The sequence below is a fragment of the Sus scrofa genome, chromosome 7 (assembly GCF_054392235.1).
Source record: "Sus scrofa isolate SSC_HxYL_T2T_F1_AM1 chromosome 7, Sscrofa_HxYL_maternal_Yorkshire_Landrace_v2.0, whole genome shotgun sequence".
Lineage (NCBI taxonomy): Eukaryota > Metazoa > Chordata > Mammalia > Artiodactyla > Suidae > Sus > Sus scrofa.
The window spans coordinates 39,061,479-39,081,006 of record NC_139389.1 but is presented as its reverse complement, the minus strand read 5'-3'; the positions used below and the strand labels follow the sequence as shown (position 1 = coordinate 39,081,006).

Here is a 19,528-nt window from a genome sequence, read left to right as displayed (position 1 = left end):
AGAACCCAGCTCGGCTCTGCTGAACTGGTTTGGTCTGCAGCCTGCCCACCCTGCGCCCAGCCAAGTCCCTGGAGCCACCTGTTTGCAGGTCCCCAGCTGGGCCTGGAGCTGGAGGGAGGAGGGTGGGATTAGGGGCTAAGAGTGGGGAGCTGGAGCCACTCCAGAAAGGGGAGCTGCGGGGGTTGGGTGGGGTGGCTCCCTGCTGTGTGGCGCTGCCACGAGGCCCAGAAGCCCACACCCATCCAGTGACACCTCGTGTGCTGGCAGCAAACTCCGGATTGCTCTTCCTCATCCACACACCTGCCGTCAGAACCCCCTCTGCCCTAGGTTCTCCCTGACCTTTTTCAGGGGACCCGCCTCCAGGGCTCCTAATGACTGCAGAGAACAGCCTGTTCAAGTCAGACAAGGAGACTCTGTCTTCATTTAGAACTGTTTGGCTCTGACCAGGGGACTGTCCCCAAAGGTGGATCTGGGGGATGGAGGACACAGAGGAGAGAAGAGAGTCAATCCCCAGATGACCTCATCACCCTGCCCGAGCCCCCCCTGAGGCTGGGGAAGCAGTGGGGGGTGAAGGACTGGAGTGGCCTGGCCTTGAACAGTGCGTTTGGGTCAGGACCCTGCCAGGCTGTCAGGGCCTGAGAGAGACAGCTCTCTAGACTGGGGGAGGCTGAGGCAGGGCTGGGGCTGGGGACACGGTGAACTGACGGCAGGACTAGATCTGGACCTTAGACTTCGGCCCTGCCCTGAGGAGATCTAGCCAGAGTCTAAGGGGAGGCTGGAGCTGGGCTGAGTCCCGAGCAAGGCCTGGGTCTAGCAGAACAGAATGGGGAGCCCAGAGCCCCATCCTGCCCCCTGAGGGGTCTCACAGGGAAAGGCTGTCAGAGCTCAGGCAGGACGTAGGAGAGGGTGGCATGGCCCGATGTCACACCACAGGGAGCCTGGGGCTCTGAACAACCAGGAGCCACAGGCATCAGCAGTCACTTTGAGCACGTCACTTTAGGGAGTTCCCTGGTGGCCTAGTGGTTAAGGGCTCAGTGTTGTCACTACTGTGGCTCAGGCTGCTGCTGTGGCGTGAGTTTGGTCCCTAGCCTGGAAACTTCCACATACCACAGGTACAGCCAAAAAGGAAAGAAAGAACTTTGCTTTAAAAATTGAAACCTAGGAGTGCTCATCATGGCTCAGTGGTCAACGAATCCGACTAGGAACCATGAGGTTGCGGGTTCAATCCCTGGCCTCGATCAGTGGGTTAAGGATCCGGCGTTGCCGTGAGCTGTGGTGTAGGTTGCAGACGCAGCTCAGATCCTGAGTTGCTGTGGCTGTGGCATAGGCTGGCAGCTACAGCTCTGATTAGAACCTTAGCCTGGGAACCTCCATGTGCTGCAGGAGCAGTCCCAGAAAAGGCAAAAAGACAAAAAATTAAAAAAAAAAAATTGAAACCTATTTGGCATCACATTCACCCTTGAACCACGAGTGTGGGACCCCTGAACACCCCAGCTCTCCTGGTCCGAGCTCATCACCAGGCACCTAGGACCCTAAAGGCCACAGCCTTGGAGCCTCGGAGAGCATCCTGTGTGAACTTCTCTGTGCAGAGAGGACCTGGGGCCTTAGACCAGCCCATGGAGGTCATACCTCCCCAGCAGATATTCAGCCAAGAAGAACCCTCAGAGGGCTCAAAAGACACGCAAGACTGGGAGTTCCCATCGTGGCTCCGCAGGTTAAGAACCTGACCAGTATCCATGACGACTGGGGTTTGATCCCTGGCCTCGCCTGGTGGGTTAAGGATCCAGCATTGCTACAAGCTGTGCTGTAGGTTACAGACACGGCTCGGATCTGGTGTTGCTGCAATGGTGGCATAGGTTGGCAGCTATGGCTCTGATTCACCCCTAGCCTGGGAACTTCGATATGCGGCAGGCGCGACCCTAAAAAAAAAGAAACAAAGAAACAAAAAAGACACACAAGATGACAACATCCAGCCAGGTTGACACAGTTCTGGTTTTTATCCACAGTCATACAATCACAACTTATATATATATATATTTGTATTTATATACCTTTAAATTACACAATCATATACAAAACAGGTGCATTGCTGAGACCACAGCACTTCTCGGAGTTTCACAAGTGTTGGACTAATGGAGTCAGGAAGCCTAGGGCGACGACGGCGGGCGGCAGGGCAGCCCTGGCTCGTTGCAGAGCTGGGCTGCAGAACGGTGCTTAACTGGGGACAAAACACAGTACTCGCCGAGCCCCGCAGGGCGGGCCGCGCAGCATCGAGGGGTCAGGCGGGCTACAGGAGGCAGTGGGCAGGCCCCGGGCACTGACAAGTGGGGCTGGGCCCCGGGGGCGGGCGGGAGGGAGCGCAGGGGAACTTCCGGCTGGGAGACCTCCCACCCGCAGGTCCCGAGAGGGAGTGCTCCCAAGGTGGGGTATGGAGGTGGTTGCTCAGAAGGAATAGAATTTCGAGTCCCTGCCCCAGAGTGGGCAGCTGGAATGCTGAGGGGGACAGGCCTGGGGTCCAGCCAGGGCCATGGCCCCTCCCCAGGTGCTGAGAAGCCGCTGGTACAGAGAGAGGAGCCCAGGCCCCAAGGTGCAGCTGCTTCCTGCCTCCACAGGTACGTGGTAAGGGGCAGAAGCCTCCAGCCCGACTCTGGCCTGGAGGAGAGACGGAAGAGCCTTTCATTCTGGAGCTGGGAGGGCTGAGGGCTTCCGAAATCTTGCTGACAGCACATCTCAGGTTGCAGCAGAGGCCCGGAGGGCAGAAGGTGACAAGAAAAGGGGAGCTGGGAGGGGACTTACCTGACGGGGGTGCCATCGTCCCCATACCCCAAACTCCCCTGGCCCCGAGGGAGGCCGGCCCCAGCTCAGCCCCCTGAACCCTGCCAGGAGCTTCTGCCCCCAGGTGAACAGGGGGAGGGCCTTGAGGCTGAGGTCTGCGACCTCAAAGCAGGGAGCAAATGAGGACTGAGACCGACAGAGGGGCTGGGGCAACCCACTGTCTCTACCTAGAGCCCCAGGGGGCCTTGCGGGAGCAGGTGCGGTGCCTGCAGCCCTGAAGCTGAGAAGCAGCAGCAGTCCCGAGCAAGCCTCACCCTGGCTGCTGCAGGAAGGCTGGTGCCTCACCCCAGAGGTCCCGAGAGACTCCCCTTCCCGCCATGCCCCTCCCCATGGGGTTGTGCCCTGCCCCCGGGTTGGCTTCCCAGGTACCCACTCCTGTGGGCAGGGCTGGTTGGCACCTGGTCCGAATACCTGGGTACCCAGCACCACTTCCTTTCACCAACCACAGGAAATCCTCCTGCTCTCGGGAGGCCCTCTGCCTCCTCCCACCCACAAAAGTCCTTTAATGGAGACTCAGGCTTGGAGGGGGTGCCAGCAGGAAGGGCTGCCAGGGCCTAGGGCTGGGGGTGGGGGGAGGGGACAAGGAAAAAAGACCTGGAGACTGTCCTGCTCCCAAGGGCCAGGGCTTCTCCCTCCTGCAAACCCTCACCTCTCCCATTGGCTGCAAGCTTTCCCCTGCCCTGTCCCAGGCTGGAAGCTCCCAGGGGCCCACAGTATCTCCCAGGCAGGTGGGAGAAGGGGACAGAGGGAGGGGAGGCCACCTTAGACTAGTGATTCTATGGTTCTAGATGGACATGGAGGGACAGGGCGGGTGGTGTGGGCAAGATGCCCTCCTTCCCAGGAAACAGGAGGCGGCTGCTACTGTTGCTGGCTTTGCCCTGGGCTGTGGGTCCCCTCCCCCTGCCTGATGGGGGCAGGGGGGTCTCTGCAAGTGAGGCCGGGGGCTGGCTCAGAGGAAGAGCCTGTGCTGACAGATGGAAAGGGTCCCGGCAGGGTGTCGGACCCTCTGCCATGAGCCTGGCTGGGCCTTGGGAGGGCCAAGGGTCTGCTCGCCATTCACTCGCCCCCTTATGCCCCAGTGACACCGTCACCAACTCCAGCTGACCCCTCTTCATGTCTTGGGGAGTCTAGGGACCCCAGGGAGAAGAAGGTGACCATGCCTCCTCCAGCCCCAGCAGGCTAGGAGAAGGGCTCTCCCCAGGGCAAAGTGGAAGACTAAAAGGGAGGCCCTCTTCTCCAGGCTCTGCAGGGCAGGCCTCTGAGTAGGAGGCAGGGAAGAGGGGGGGCAGGAGGAAGAGGTCAGAAAACCAGGCCAGAGAAGTGGGGCAGGTGCTGGCAGCCTGGGGTGAGAGGGGCGGGCTGGGGGACAGAAGCAGGATAGAAGGGTCTGGAAGACACCCCTCGAGGCTCAGGAGACTCTTTGGTGGGATCTGAAGGTGTAGTGATGTGCGATGTCACTGTTGGGCTAAGTCCTAAGACCCTCACCTACCCTGGGGCCATCCCCCCCGAGTCCCACCACCCTGGCCTCCAGGCGGCCCTGCAAATGCTCTGTCTCTTTGTATTTTTTGTTTTGTTCTGTTTTGACTTTTAAAAAAATAAAAGCTTGATCGGAAAATATGTCTGGAACTCTATGGTGAGGGCAGGAGGACGAGAGTGGGCAGGGAGGGGAGCCGGTGGGCAGGCAGGGCAGCTAGATGGCCTCCACGTAGTTGGCGGGATAGAGGCCCAGCTGCCCGCTGTCCAGCCGCCCGCGGCACCAACCCTGTTCGTCCTCTTCGCCCAGCTTGGTGAGTTCATCTCCTAGGAAAGAGACACAGAGGAGCTGGTTGACAGGAGCTCAGAGAGGACTGATCCCCACCCCACCTGCTGGGTAAGACACTATTACGCTGGGCCGACCCTAATGCCCCCCATTATGGCCCGACCCAGCCCCAGCTACACGGGGACCCGAGTGTGTCCCAGCCACGCACCTAATCTGGGTCTTGGCTGCGCCCCACGAAACCCAGGCCCCGCCTCCAGCTTTACTTCCCGGGTCCTGCCCCTCCTCCTGGCATCCCCGGCCCTCAGGCTCCGCCCCCAGTCCAAGTTCTGCCCCTACATTCACCCTATTCTAAGGTCCGGATTCCGCCCCCGGCACACTCCGCCCCTGGCGTACTCCGCCCCTGCCACACTCAGCCCCTGCGCTTGCTGTCTAATTCAAGTCTTGTCCCCCGGGGCACGGTCACCCTCCAGGTCTTGGCCACGCCCACGCACCAGGTCTCGCCCCCTTACCAGCCTTGAAGCTGAGCTCATCCTGCTCCTGGCCATCGTAGTCGTAGAGTGCCCGCACACGCACTCCCTTGGCGTCGTCATCAAAGGGGTTGGAGCCCCCGTTGGCCTCATTGCCCCCGAATGGGTTTCCGGTCTCGTCGTCTGACCACTCGGTGGCGTAGGGCTGGCCCCTGTCGTAGCTGCTAACACTGAGCCGCAGAGACGACTCAGCGTGAATGGCCTCTCACCTTCACCTCAGGGCCTCCCCTCCGCCCAGCCAGAGCCTGGACCCCCAACTCCACCAGGACTAGAGCCGGGCTGGGCCTTGTAAGACAGGGTCTGGAGCCCCAAGACCCTCACTGACAGCTCTTCTAACAGATGGAGGCGGGACTCTTAACATCGCCCAACCCCTGATGGAGGAGGAGACCCAGGGGACCCAGGGAACATCTGAGCCCGCATCTGAGAGGGGCCATAGCGGCAAAGAGTGGGAGTTCTAGCACCAGGGATATGACACATAACATGGTAAATAGAACAAACACGGCTGAGTGTCCTCTGTGGAGGTTGAGGCCGTAAATCCTGAGCGTTCTTACCAGCAGGGGAAAAAATTATTGTCTAACTCTTTAACTTGGGATCTATCTGCGATGATGGCTGCTCAGTAACCGTATTGTGGTCATCATTTCATGATGTAGATAAGTCAAATCATTGCGCTGCACACCCTAAACTGATACAGAGCTGTGTGTCCACTATACCTCGAGGAAAAAATGAGAAAAGAAAGAAAGGAGGCCAAGGCAAATACATATTTAATGAGTGAGGATTCTGGAGCCAGACCTCTTGGCTTACTAACTAGCTGTGTGACCTTAGGCAAGTCCCTTAAGCTCTCTGGGTTTCAGTTTCTCCATCTGTGAAACGGGAATATATATTTGCACCCTCTTTAGAGTGTTGGGGCCCCTCAGTGAGTTAATCCAGGGACAATGCTTACGGCAGCACCTGGCACACAGCAAGTGCTCTCACAGGATTAGCTACTGCTGTCTTTGAGAGGAGCATGGGTTGCTGTGATATAGACCGTTTCTTGTCTCCCTGGGTAAAACTCAGCTGCCCCAGGGTGGGGACCCCTCCAGCCCCCAGGAGGCTCCAGAGGAGGCACCCACCTGCCGCGGTCTCCAGCCTGGGACGTGGACTCCACCACCCCGGAGGCGTTGGTCAGTGCTCCGCCCTCTGCCTTCTTGGGCTGTTTCTCCTTCTTGGTGGTGCTGTGGGGGAGGTCTGGGTTCCACTCCTGGTGGGGGGGCGCCAGGGGAGCAGTCAGGCTAGGGGGAGGCCCCGAGGCCCCTTCCAGCCTTTTCAGATTCCCCTTCCCCATGTCCAAGGAGCCTCACCTCAAACTGGGGCCAGTTCATGGGCATGCCAGGGCCACTGGTGCTGCGGAACCATCTGAGATCTTCCTGGGCGTCCGCCCCCCGGATGGCCTGCTCCAGCTCCCGGTACACATGGACATAGCTGTGCGCAGGGAAGGGGGAGGGAGAGGGAGAGGAGGGCAAGAGGCCCCACGGTCCCTTCTCAGCTTCGGCGGGGGCCAGAGCCCATTCAGGAGACCAGAGTGCTGGCATGCCCGCCCCCACTAGGAAGCAGAGGCTTCCCAAGCAGCAGTTTCTTGGGGGGGGCACCCTTCTCCATCCCCCCGCTCTAGCCACTCACCCATCCTTCCAAGCATGGTTCTTGAGTAGCCGGTAGGTGTCAGCTCACACCCAGGCAGCCACTGCATCTGGCCCCCACAGCTCAGCCCTCCCCTCCTGTCACTATGACACACGGCCTGGGATGCCTGCGTGCTGGTTCCAGCCTTGGCTGCCCCTGCCTGTGCCCACCGCACTGCCACGCCCAGCCACCTGCTATTCTCAGCGAGGCTGAGGTGACGTTTGATGTCCAGCAGCACCTCCTTGAGGAAGACCAGCCGCTTCTCCTCAAACTGCTGGCACTGTTCAAACACCTGCTCCATGCCCTCCATATACTGGGGTGTGGTCTTGCCCACGTCGTCCAGCACCTTCTCATACTTCTCCTGTGTCTGCAGGCACCGGAGCAGAGGGAGGGTGAGACCCAGGCCTGCAGCTCCCAGCCACCACCCGCTCCCCTGGGCCCGCAGCTCCCAGCCTGGCCGGCCGGCACCTTCTGCACATCCTGCTTGCACTTGTCCACTTTGTCCTGCAGCTTCTTCTGCTGCTCGGGTGTGACCGACTGCTCCGTCTTGCTGTTCATCTCCCGGGTCACAGCCAGCTTCTCCTCTTTGCAGGCCAGGTGGTAGGCCTTCTTGGCGGCCTCGAGCTGTGGGAGGCGGACAGGGGACAGGGCTCCGGCTTGTAAGCAGGAGCAAACGTGGTCCCTCGCAAGCCCTCCCACTTGCTCACTCCACCGGGAGCTGTGAGCACACATTCGGAAAAGGCCCAAAGGATGAGCAGGCCTGGGCCCCAGGTACTCAGGAGCAGGGCCCACCGGTCTGAGGACGCTTCCCTGTGCTGCCCGCCCCAGGGACACCCTCCTGTCAGGCACCACAGGGCCCGCCTTGGGATATTTCTTCCCAGCAGGCAGGGCTGCTCCCCTGGAGGCGCAATCCCAGCAGGTGGTGCCCTGCCCTCCGCCTGTGAGACACCCTCCCTCTGATCGGTCTGCCCCTCTGCCCCCAGCCCCCCAGCCTCGCCCCTTCCTGGCAGCTGCCCCCAGGCACCTCCTTTATCTTCTTGGCCCAGGGCTTCTGGGCCTTGCGGAAGCCGTCTTCAGCCTCCTTGGTCTCCTTGAAGCCGCCCATGATCTGCTTGTGATAGGCATCCTTCTGCCAGTTCTTGACCTTCTCCAGGTCCTCGTTCAGCAGGTTGTTCTTCACCTCCTGGTGCAGTTCGCTCACCTTGTCTGCCTCTGTCATTATGGCGCCCCAAGCCCGCTCCAGGCTGCCATACTGTGGACCTGAGGAAACGGCCATAGGGTCACCAGGTCCTTGTCACCCCTTGCCCAGAGGCCTGCCGCACACCTCCTTTCTTTGAGACATCCCTCGTATGTCCCGTGGCAGCAGAAGTGCCCTTCTCTGCTCTCCCTATAGATGTATTCATTCTCAAAGACCCAAGTACAGCCACCTCCTCCAGGAAGCCTTCCCTGAATACACTCTATCCTTACAGACCTCGGCCTGCAGCCCTCATGAATTCATAAGAGCATCTGCCTCTGGGCCCAGTCCCTGTCCCCTCCATCAGCTGATGAGCACTCCCCCCCAGGGGGCGGGGGGGCAGGCAACCTGGACCCTGTGAGCTCCCCCAAGCCAGCAGAGCGCCAAGCACAAAGTTGGTGCTCCAGGAAAGTTGACTGGATATAAAACTGACGAGCCAACTGGTGACAGATGATGCCAGGAAGCCACTGGGACCAGACATTCCACAGGATCTGGATCAGCACAAACAACTGCTGTAACACAATTTCCACGGGCCATATGAAACATCCCGAATTTGATAACTGAACTATGGTTATGTAAACAAATGTTCTTATTCTTTGGCAACACGAAGAATTTAGGGGGACAGGGCATGTCTCCAATTTAAATGGTTTAGGAAAGACATGCATATATATGGGGGCGAGAGAGAGAAAACAAACATGGGAAAATATGAGCGGGTCAATCTAGGTGAAAGGTTATGCCAGTCTCAACTTGAAGCTTAAATTATTTCGAAATAGAAAAAAATTGTTTAATCCAACCTAAAATTGCACAAAGTAGAGCTGAACAGGGAGGAGGAGGCCTGCCGGGTTTGGGAGGGGAAGAGTGCAGGCGAGGGGCCAGGTGACTGCAGGGAGCAGGTGCATCGAGGTGGCGGGGATGTGCGCGGGGTGGGGGTGGGGGTGGGGGTGGGGGGGGGGGCACCTTTCTCGATGAGCTGGCGCCAGCGCTTGGCCCAGTCCGTGAGCTGCTGCGCATACGCCTTCTCGATCTTGGCGCGCTCCTGCACGCAGTTCATCAGGTCGTTGCACAGGCGGTGCCCGTCATCGATGCGCTTCACCGTCCGCTTGTAGTTCCCCACCTGGCGGCCGAGCACAGAGCACGGCTCCCGCGGGCTCCCCGGCCGCCCGCCCGGCCGCCCGCCCAGATCGCCGCGTCCCGCAGCGAGCGCCCGCCTCCGCCGGCCCGCGGTAACACAAGGGGGGCTCCGGACCCTTTCCTCACACCCCACTGTCTACACACTCCCTCATCCCACTTTAAGCACAACTTCCTCGCTGCCACAAAGTGCAAAATTTGGGGTTTTGTGGGGTTTTTTGCCACACGCTAGGCATGCGGAAGTTCCCCGCCAGGGATCAAATCCGGGGGCGACACGGCAGTGACCCAAGCCACAGCAGTGACCACGCGGGATCCTTAACCCACTAGGCCATCAGGAAACTCCCAGAAGGATTTTTATTATTTGGACTTGGACGCGAATGAATTATTCATTTTGTTCCTATGAGCTAAATCTATTATATTTACATAGAGCTATGCAAGCACTGAGTTGAGCTGCAGCTTCTTGACATAATATTATGTTTTGTAGACAGCTCATTAAACACTTATTAATTTGGGCTTGGCAGTTTTCGCTTTGGTTTTCAGAAGCCGATGGAAAATTTTTTTCTGGGTCTCAAATAATCTAGGAGGCTCCCGCGAGGCTGGCTGGTCTCCACCGCTTGGCCGCTGTGGGGCTCCCTGAACTCACGACCCTTCTCTGTGACCAGCGCTCCACCCCCTGCCCGCTTCACAGCTGCCAAAGCTCACGGGAGCTGTAAAGTGTTACACCTGCCGGCGTGGAGTGTGAGGAGGCTGAGCCTAGGACCCCAGAGCAGAGGTAGGGCCCTGGTCATGGCCTAAATCCACAGGATCTCTCCGGGGCAGCTGTGGGGCAGAGGGGCTCCGGGTTCCGCTTCATGGCACAGTTGACCTAGACGTGGGGGGCTCTGGAGGGGCCCAAGGGGCTGGGGAGCAAGGCCTGCGGTCTTGGGTGAGTGAGAGCCTGGGCCTCCATGCAGCCAGGCTGTCTGGTCCCCAGGATCCAGGAAGCCTCCAAGCCTCACCTCCCAGAAGCTGTCGGTGGTCTCCTCCGGAGCTAGCGAGGCCTCGTCGTAGGAGCTGGACATGGTGTGGCCGCGAGGGATGGGCGGGTGTAGAGCGGCAGTCAGCAGGGCGGCTGCTCATGCGCTGGGAGGGCGGGAGAGGGATCCCTGGAGGTGAGGGCAGTGTCCCCGGGGCCCCATTCCAGGCCTGGCCCCCAACCGGCTGTGGCTCACCATCCCGAGGGGAACCCCAAGAGCCGTCCTGTAGCACCGTCGTGCCCACCTCCCCAGAGCCCTGGTCGCAGCCCCCAGGACCTCTCTGAATCCCCCACCTGAAGCCTGGACCCAAGCCCCTTGGGAAGCCGTCCACGCCGCATCCCCCCACACCACATCCATCCTCCAGCTCCCGCGTGCAACCTTCTCCTCAGAGGCCTGCCTCACCCACCAGAACCATGTGCCTGCAACTGCTTTCCAGCTCCTGGACTCTTAGCGGTAAAAGCTAGGGACACGTAATTGCATATTTGCTTTATAGAAACCTGCAGTTTGCTCCACAGACACACACAGAGCTCCTCAAAGCCAGCAATCAGGCTTGCCTTGTATGTGTCCTGTACCCCCTCCCCAGGACCTGGTACCCCGTAAACCCCCAATGAACCCCAGAAGTCTTCTCAGTAGGCGCCCCCTCGGCACTGCCTGTCCTGACACAGCTGAATCCTTGCACCAGGCCCCGAAGAACCAACTCAGCTTCTCCACCCCACCCCCAAGGAATGCAAAGCCCTGGGCTCAGCCCCCAGGACCTCTCTGAACCCCCCCCGACCTGAAGCCTGGACCCAAGCCCCTTGGGAAGCTGGTAGCAGGCCCCCTCCTACCTCCCTCCCAGGCCCAGCGCCGCCTCAGTTCTCTGAGCTAATGGGCTCCTATAAACGCTCTTTCGGCTGCTCTGGTGCCCAGCCTCAAAGCCTCCATTAGCTGCTTACATCTCTCCTAGGAGTCGCAGACGTGTGGCTTCCTGGCCGACAGGTCAGACCCCTGCAATCTGGGTGAGCATGGCAGAAGCTGCGTGTGCCCTGGATCTGTCGGCAGCATCACGCCTGTCCAATCTAGGCCACGTGCTGCCCCAGGCCAGGGCAGGCGCTGCCCTGCTCCCATCCCCCACCCAGTCCTCACTGCTACCCTGGACAGGAAAGGCTCAGTAGTCAGGAGACAGGACACAGAGAGCCAGGGGCCTGGGCTTCACAGGGGCAATGAGTCCAGGCCAGGCCTGACCCTACTAGGAGCTGTGAGCCTCGGGCTCTGCGAACCTTGCCCTGCGAGGACGCTGGGGGAGCCCAGTCTCTGCAAGATTCCACCCAACCAGGGGGCCCAGGGACCCTCCACCCCTCACCAACAGCAGGCCCTCAGGCTTGGGGGCAGAAGGCACCTGCACCCAAGGATCCCTGGTCAAGGGTGTCCCTCCCGGTCCTGGCCTCGACTCCCCGTCGGCCCAGAGGCTCACGCTCTTTCCCCAGGCAAAGCCCATTATCGCCTCCTTGTTCCTCTCAGGCACTAAATATATTTTGTTTCTCTCGCCTTAGCAAAACCTCAGACACTTTCTCCCACACCCGCATGCACAGCGGCGGTGGGTGGGAGGCAAAGCAGCTGAATTCATCAAGGGACAAAGAAGGGAGTCTGAATTTCTTTTCTTAATTTGGCACTTTCCACTTATAAAGCGGTCCTTGCTTCCTAAAGAACATTCTGATTTTCAGTTTGGAGAAGTAAAGGGCAGGGATCGTTAATGAAGGCCGATCAGCCAGGAAAGGCTAAGTACCCCTGGGGCCAGAGCCCGGGTCTAGAACCCTGGAGGCACAGACGTCCTCTCCTCGGGATCCCCAGCAGTGCAGCCAGAGGGCTGGCGGGGATGCATCCTTCCCCCAGCAGCACCGCTCCTGGGAATTTACCTTCCAGTTGGGCCAGTGGATGCCGCCCAATTTTATTTACTGCAGCCCTGCTTGGAAAAGCCAAAGGCTGGAAACCACCCAGATGTCCGCCACAGGGGACTGGTTAAGTCAATTAGGGTGCAGGCTTGTATCAGGATGCTCTGGTCTTGAATGGAAGGAACCCTCCAACCTTCCCTGCTTTAGTCATTTGTCACTAAAGCAAAACGAGCCAGGTTCAGCACAGCCTGGCTGGCTGCTTCCATTTTTATGGGGGGAAATAGAGGAGCAGAGGATATTTTTGGAAAGCTGAGTAATGGTGGCTGCCTTCGGGGAACTGGGTGGCTGGGGAGGGAGGGATTTTTTTTAATTTATTTATTTACTTATTTATTTATTACCATGGGTCCTTTTGTGCCTTTTAGATTTAGCCTTGCATAAACTGCATTTTTTGTTTGTTTTTTAAAGCCTCCAGCCTGTGCTGGGAGCCAGGACAGAGGGAACAAGGAAGGAGGGGATGGGAGCAGCACGGACCTGGCAAGTCAGGCTAGAAGGGGATGCCGGATGGCAGAGACCACTCTCCACCTTGCCCAGGTCCAGGGAGGGCAGGGCTTGCTGTGGTCCCACCCTGCGTGTAGGCAGGGTCTCTCGCGCTCCCAGCGTGTAGTGGAAGGAACTCTAGCCCAGGGTCCCTGCTCTGTCACCAAATTGGTGTGTGATGCTGGGCAATTCACATGGCCTTGCTGCGCCTTGCTGTGAAGTGGGGGTGACGCGACTGGACTTAAGGATTAGATGAGACGGTGAGGGTGCAGCCTGCTCTAACCGGGGGGCAGACCCGCGCTGAAGTGGCTCAAGGAGGGGGATGCAAGAGTGGGCATGTGAGCCCCCAGCCCCACATGGCCAGACACACCATCCCACCCTGCCCCTGCATCCTCCAAATGAGCCTCATCCCCCAACACGCAGGGGGCAGAGGGGAGGCTTAACTCTGGCAAATGTCAGGTCCTTCCTGAATGGCGGTCACCAAAAGCCCTGCATCTCTCAGAGTCAGGAAGCTGCTGTGGCTGGAATCGCTGCTCCCAATGGACAAGCCAGATCCACTCTTAGCTCTCAGCCTGTCCAACGGGCACAAAGCCCATCTGACTCTTCTCACCATGGCTGTAAAGTTATCGCGGCCCTGAAAGCCCTCGATCGTTAATAACAACAGCTGGCATTTACTGGTGCCCCAACTCATCTAACCCCCACCGCAGCCCCTGAAGGCAGGAGCTCTTCCCAGCCGCACCGCTCAGGTGAGAGCCCAGACCGAAAGAGCCACTCAGCTCTCCCTGCTGATTGTCATCTCTGCGGCTGTAACGGGGGTGGGAGGGGGTCTCACTTCGGGGCAGCTCCCTCTGTGAAGGTGCCGGGCCTTTCTCACCCCAAGGATGGTGGGTGGAGCACTTGGCAGGCAGCACCACCACCCACCAATGAGATTTCAGCTTGGTTCCGTCACCCAGGCTCTTGGTTTTCTAACTTGTATGAGGAGAAAATAATACTTGAGCCTTCGAAGATCAAATGACAAGAGTAGTAAGCTCTTTTTGAAAAACACAGACCACGATGGTAATGTGAATGTTTTGTTTTGTTTTGTTTTCTTGGCTGTGCCCACAGCATGTGGAAGTTCCCGGGCTGGGAAGTGAACCTGTGCCACAGCAGCAACCTGAACCGAAGCAGATCCTTAGCCCACTGAGCCACCAGGGAACTCCATGGAAATCTGAAGTTTTACTGCTGGCCTTAACCTTTCCTTTAGGGAGAAAGGAGATTGCCAGCTGCCTCTATAAGACCTTGGAGGGCAGGGGCCTTGGTCATGTTCCGACCATGACCCTGGCTTAGGGGATGGACAGAGGAATTAAAAGCATGAGCCCAGGGAGGGCAAGCCTGGTGTGGACCGCCCCGTGTGGATTCCTACGGCATTAGTCACTAACAACTACTCTTTCTCCTCCCACCCCGCACCCAACCCATCAGCAGATCCTGAGCACTGCTTTGAAACAACCCCCGCCCCATAGTAGCGTCTACACTGGTCTTCCTGCCTCTGACCTTGTTTGTCTCTTCCCCGCTCTAGTCTGTTCCTCAGGCAGCAACCAGAAGGAAACTGGTAAAAGCCAAGCTGATCCCACCAGTGCGCTACTCAGATCCCTCCCAGGCTCCCCATTTCTCCGGGAAGGGTCCAGCTCCTGCCAGGAGGCCCTGCACGATCTGCTGCCCACCCTTCACCCCCTGGCCCTCCCCTCCCACCACGCTCACTTTCCTTCCCCTCCACTGACTTTCCTGCTCTTCTTACCCCAGGGCCTTTGCACCTGCTAGGAATGGTTCCCTACTCCCACCCCCAGATAACCAGTTCCACTCAAAAGTCCTGACCTCTCTTCGTTTCAACTTGCCACTCTTTTTCACGCCCAGCCTCCCTGCCTCTCAATTTTCCTCCCTTTCTCATTCTCCAGGGCACGTGTCACCATATGACAGGCTCTCAACAGCACATCATTCACCATGCTTCCTCTCCCGCTGGAATGTCAGCTCTGAAAGGTCAGTGATTTTTGTCTGTCTGATTCTCTGCTGTATTTTCAGCATCCAGAGCAGTGGCTGGCACATAGTAAGTGCATACTGAGTGAATGAATAAATGCCAAGGACCTTCTGGAACATTCATTCATAAACAGCAGAGACACTGAATTCTGTACCTTAGAGCCAGTCACCTGCACACAGTCGGTGTTCGATAAATGTTGATAATCATGGTGACACAACCAAGAGCCAGAAAACCACTTGTTCTGTTTCCCCTTCCTCTCCTCTTGGTCAGTCCCAGGCTCCAGTTCCAGGGTCTCTTCCTTCTTGACCCCCATGACGATTCTGCCCTGGAGATCTCTCCCTGCCGAGGGAGCTCGCAGCACAGACAGCACAGCCTGGGGCTGTCACGTCACCCATCTCTCCACGCTCCCTTCATATCAACTACAACCATTTTTTAATACCTACTATGTGCCAGCCTCTTCATACACTTTACTTCTAATCCTCGTAATGACCCATGGAGATGGACAGTGAGTTCCCTGCCTTTTCTGAGACTCAGAGAGGTTAAATAACATGTCCAAGGTCACACAGCAGTGAGGAGGTAAAGTCAGGCCCAGAGCCAGAGGTGAGTCCTTCCCTGGTCCCTCCCCACATCCCGGGCACCCAGTTCAGAGCCAGCACTCCTTGGGTGTTGCCCCAGCCCTCCCAGCCTAAGGGACCAGCTTGGCTCAAACGTGGGCAGGGCCGTGAAAAGCCAGAGCTGCCGCCCCATCACTCTGGGCTTCAGATCCCACAGACATTCCCAGCAGCTCCCCGCACCCCCTCCCCCAGGCATGTTGGGTCTTCCCCCCACGGATGATGAGCTCACCCTCCCAGGGATGATGGGGCTCACCCCCACCCCACCCAGGGATGACGGGGTTCCCACACACACACCCAGGGATGATGGAGCCACTCCCCCAGGGATGATGGGGTCACCCTCACCCCACCCAGGGATGATGGACCGCATCGCTGGGGCTTCAGATGCAGCAAGCAGCATCCAGCTGAGCTGTGACAGGCTGTCCTTCCCCCGCTCCCTGCAACACAGACCCCAAGCTCACTCAGGCTCCGCTCCTTCACTCACAGCTTCCCTCCCGCCTGGGGGCGTGCTGTCCTCCCTCCCACTGATCACGGGTCTACAAAATAACCCTGCTTCCTTTCAAGGGCCAGCTCAGCCCCCTTCCCTCCCTAAGCCTTCCTTGAGTTTCCCAGCCCTGCCCACCTCACCCCGTGCCCTGGTGCCCTGTGGCAGCTCCTAGTCACACCCTGCCTTCAACCACCTCCCGCTGCTTCAGGATGCAGCCTGCTCTCCTGGCAGGCACAGCAGCTCCCACCAGATTAGCACTAAGAGCTGATGAGTGAAGAGCCCTGTGTGGAGCTGGGCAGAGCAACTGGATTCAAATCCCGGCTGTGCCACACTACTGGCTGTGCACCTCTGGTAAATGCCTAAACTCTCTGTTTTCTCATCTGCAAAACGGAGGTGAAATAAGTAGCCCAGGAAGCCCTGTGACTGTTACTGCTACCATAGGTGTCATCAGACAACTCCCCACAGCTGCAGAGCTTTCAAAACAGGAGATCGTTCTGGATCATCTTGAAGGATGACCTCACCGCTCCCTCTCCCCACTTTAGAGTAACAGCCTCGCAGACCTGCGCCAGGGACTGAACTGTGTCCCCCACAAATTTATAAATTTATTTTATAATTTCTAAGTTGTAAAATAAAGTCCCCCAATGTGACTGCATTTGGAGACAGGGCTTTTAGGAAGCAATTGTGGTTAAATGAGTTCATAAGGGCGAGGCCCGAATCCAGTTGGATCGGTGTCCTTTTAAGGAGAGGAAAGATGGGAGTTCCCACTGTGGAGCAGCGGAAACGAACCCAATAGTATCCCTGAGGACACGGGTTCCATCCCTGGCCTCGCTCAGTGGGTTAAGGATCTGGCGTTGCCGTGAGCCGTGGTGTAGGTTGAAGATGCAGCTTGGATCTGGCGTGGCTATGGCTGTGGTGTAGGCCAGGTGGCCACAGCTCCGATTCAACCCCTAGTGTGGAATCGTCCATGTGCCACAGGTGCGGCCCTAAAAAGACAAAAAAAAAAAAAAAAGAGGAAAGACAATTCTCTCCTTCTCCCCAGGCTCAAGCCCTGAGGGAACGCTGTGTGAAGACACAGCAGGAAGGCGGCTGTCTACAAGCCAGGAAAGAGGCCTCACGGGGACCCCAGAGGCTGACACCTTGACCTTGCAGCCTCAGACTGTGATGTCTGGCCTTTAAGCTGCCCAGGCTATGAGCTAAGACCAACTCCCTCGGTGACGTGATGGCTGGGCCTCAGCTGGGACCCCAGGTCTCCAGGCTCCCTGTGAAAAGAAGATTCCAGGCCTGGCTTTCTCTTACCTTCTCTTTGGGTCTAAAAACCAGGCACCCCAACTCCATCTCCTGTGAGGTAAGGCTCCCCAGCCAGTCCCCAAAGGCCCTGCCTTCAGAAATGTTAAATCCCCAGGTGTGGAGGTGGGAGAAGGACCCAAACACCAGGGGAGGCAGAGTCAGGTCTCGCTTGAGGTGGGAGGCGCAGAGCTGAGGGGACGGACGGCGGGCTGCTCCCGGCTGAGAAGGGTGGAGGGCCCCGCACCCCAGCTGCCCCCGGCCTCTCCTCCTCCCTGGCCACTCCCCAGACTCTCCTCGCTTCCTCCAGCACCCCCAGGCCCTCCCCCCATGCTCCCCTGCTCCCAGGCTGAGCCGATGGGTGACACTGCTTTAGGCCCACCCTCCCTAGGCAGACCTCTCTGGGTACTGCAGGCTCAGCTGGGAAGGGAACCGGAGCTTCCCCCCCAGAGCCTACACCCCAGCTCAGACAGAAAGCCCAGCAGTGAAGAAACATCACCTCCACCAGGTGATGGACATTTGACAACAGTTAAAGAAAGTCAGGGAGGGAGTTCCTGCTGTGGCTTGGCAGTGACGAAACCAACTAGCATCCATGAGGACACAGGTTTGATCCCTGGCCTCGCCCACTGGGTTGGGGATCCAGCGTTGCTGTGAGCTGTGGCATAGGTCGAAGACGTGGCTCAGACCCTGCACTGCTGTGGCTGTGGTAGAGGCCAGCAGCTGTAGCTCTGATTCGACCCCTAGCCTGGGAACCTCAGGTGCGGCCCTAAAAAGGAAAAAAGTCAGGGAGGGGAGGGAAGGGGATGGCAGGAGCAGCCTCAAGCGGTGACAGTGGCCTGATGGATACCCAGCCCAGATCCCCACCTTCCCGCAGCTAAGCTGGGGTGTGTCCTACACTGGCTCTCAGGGGCCCCCATGGGACTGAGCCCTAGATGCCCACAGTGGGAATTGCTCACTCAATCACCCTTCTTCCCCCCCACCCCCGTGTTTCCAGGGACCATCTCCCAGTGAACCAGTCTAATCTCACCCTTGTCACAGGCTCAGCTGCTGGTTCTGGGGGAGCCCACACCGAGACCCTACAGACCAGGAGCCCCGACTGGGAGCGGGTGGAAGACAGACCCCCATCCTCTCTGCTCTGGGTGTCTTTCTCTCCTTGAGACCAGTCATCCCACACTTGGTCCCTCGGTCCTGACAGGGTGTGTCCTGTCCTGAGGCCTCCGCATCTGTTTCCCGGGAGGGCAGGAACTAGGTCTGCCTGCCCTGTGGGCAATGCTCCTGTCTTTCTCGAAGGCACAGAACTCTGACCAGGACGAGGGGCCCTCCATCTTCAGCAGCACTGTCGGGGAGGGATGCATGCGGCTCCCTCTCCCTGCCTTCCTGGCCAGGAAGAGCAGAATAAGGCAGGAAGCATGCACCCGGGCCCTACAGAACATCCTGTCCCGCTCAGCGCCCCCCCCACCGGCACCTGCCTAACCAGGGGGTATTGCACCCTTCCCCTGAGGGCCGAACGACAGGCCCCACATTACAGCCCAAATGCAGGGGCCCAGCCACTGAGCCAGAGGCTCCTGGCTTTAACCGTAGGCCTGATCAGACAGTAAGATCACTGGGCTACAGAGTGAGCAAGACAGAAACCCCTTGCCTCGTGGAGCTGACATTCTAGAAGGGCTAGACAGACAAGCCGGAGGAAAAGGTAAGCGACCAAGTGTGTGAGAAGGTGACGGAGGCTCTGGAGGAGAACCAGGCAGGGGAGGGAGGGGTGGTGCGGGCTCAGGAGTGATGCTCTCAGGCTGGACAGAGAAGGCCATTCTCAGAAAGCAGCTCTGAGCAAAGACCTGAGCAGGGAGGGAGGGCGCCATGCAGATCTCAGGCGGAAGGAATGGCCAGTGCCAAGGCCCCGAGGCAGAAGCATGGCTGCCACAGTTGAGGAACAAGAGGGCCGTGTGCCTGGAGCAGGGTGAGTGAGGACGAGAGGCAGAGAGTCAAAGAGGTGGTTGGCAGGGAAGGGGCAGAGGATGCAGACATGTGGGGCCTCACAGGTCAGAGGGAGGCCTGTGACTTTCCCCATTAAGTGAGATGGGAGCCCCGGCAGGGTTTGAGAAGAGGTGGCATGTGATCTGGCTTAGGTTTTGGGGGGGATTTTTGGCCGAGCTTATGGCATGTGGAAGTTCCCTGGCCAGGGACTGATGGATGCTGGATCCTTAATCTGCTGTACCACAAGGGAACTCTGTGAGCTGGTTTAGGTTTTATTTGTCTTTTTTTTTTTTTTTCTTTTTCTTTTTAGGGGCCCACCTGAGGCATATGGAGGTTCCTAGACTAGCGGTTGAATCAGAGCTGTAGCCACCGCCCTAAGCCATAGATAGCTACAGCAACACCAGATCTGAGCCAAATCTGTGACCTACACTGCAGCTCATGGCAACACCAGATCATTAACCCACTGAGCTAGGCCAGGGATCAAACCGGCATCCTCATGGACACTAGTCGGATTCTTTATCGCTGAGCCACAATGGGAACTCCTGGTTTAAGGTATTTTTAATTATTTATTTATTTATTGTCTTTTTTTAGGGCCGCACCTGTG

General features: G+C 58.2%; 1 protein-coding gene across 2 annotated transcripts in view; it reads right to left on the bottom strand.

Annotated features, from left to right (window-relative positions):
• Nucleotides 1-1,973: 1,973 nt before the first annotated feature.
• Nucleotides 1,974-19,528, bottom strand: part of PACSIN1 (protein kinase C and casein kinase substrate in neurons 1) — a 53,003-nt gene continuing 35,448 nt past the window's right edge. For both annotated transcript variants that reach the window (XM_021098608.2, XM_021098609.2), the window contains exons 2-10: nt 10,135-10,258; nt 8,966-9,122; nt 7,799-8,034; nt 7,243-7,398; nt 6,966-7,141; nt 6,459-6,579; nt 6,231-6,358; nt 5,104-5,291; nt 1,974-4,635 (exon numbers count right to left, since the gene is read on the bottom strand). In XM_021098608.2, coding sequence (XP_020954267.1) covers nt 4,526-4,635; nt 5,104-5,291; nt 6,231-6,358; nt 6,459-6,579; nt 6,966-7,141; nt 7,243-7,398; nt 7,799-8,034; nt 8,966-9,122; nt 10,135-10,197 — 1,335 coding nt within the window. In that variant the 5' untranslated portion in view covers nt 10,198-10,258 and the 3' untranslated portion in view covers nt 1,974-4,525. The remainder of the gene's footprint in view (nt 4,636-5,103; nt 5,292-6,230; nt 6,359-6,458; nt 6,580-6,965; nt 7,142-7,242; nt 7,399-7,798; nt 8,035-8,965; nt 9,123-10,134; nt 10,259-19,528) is intronic.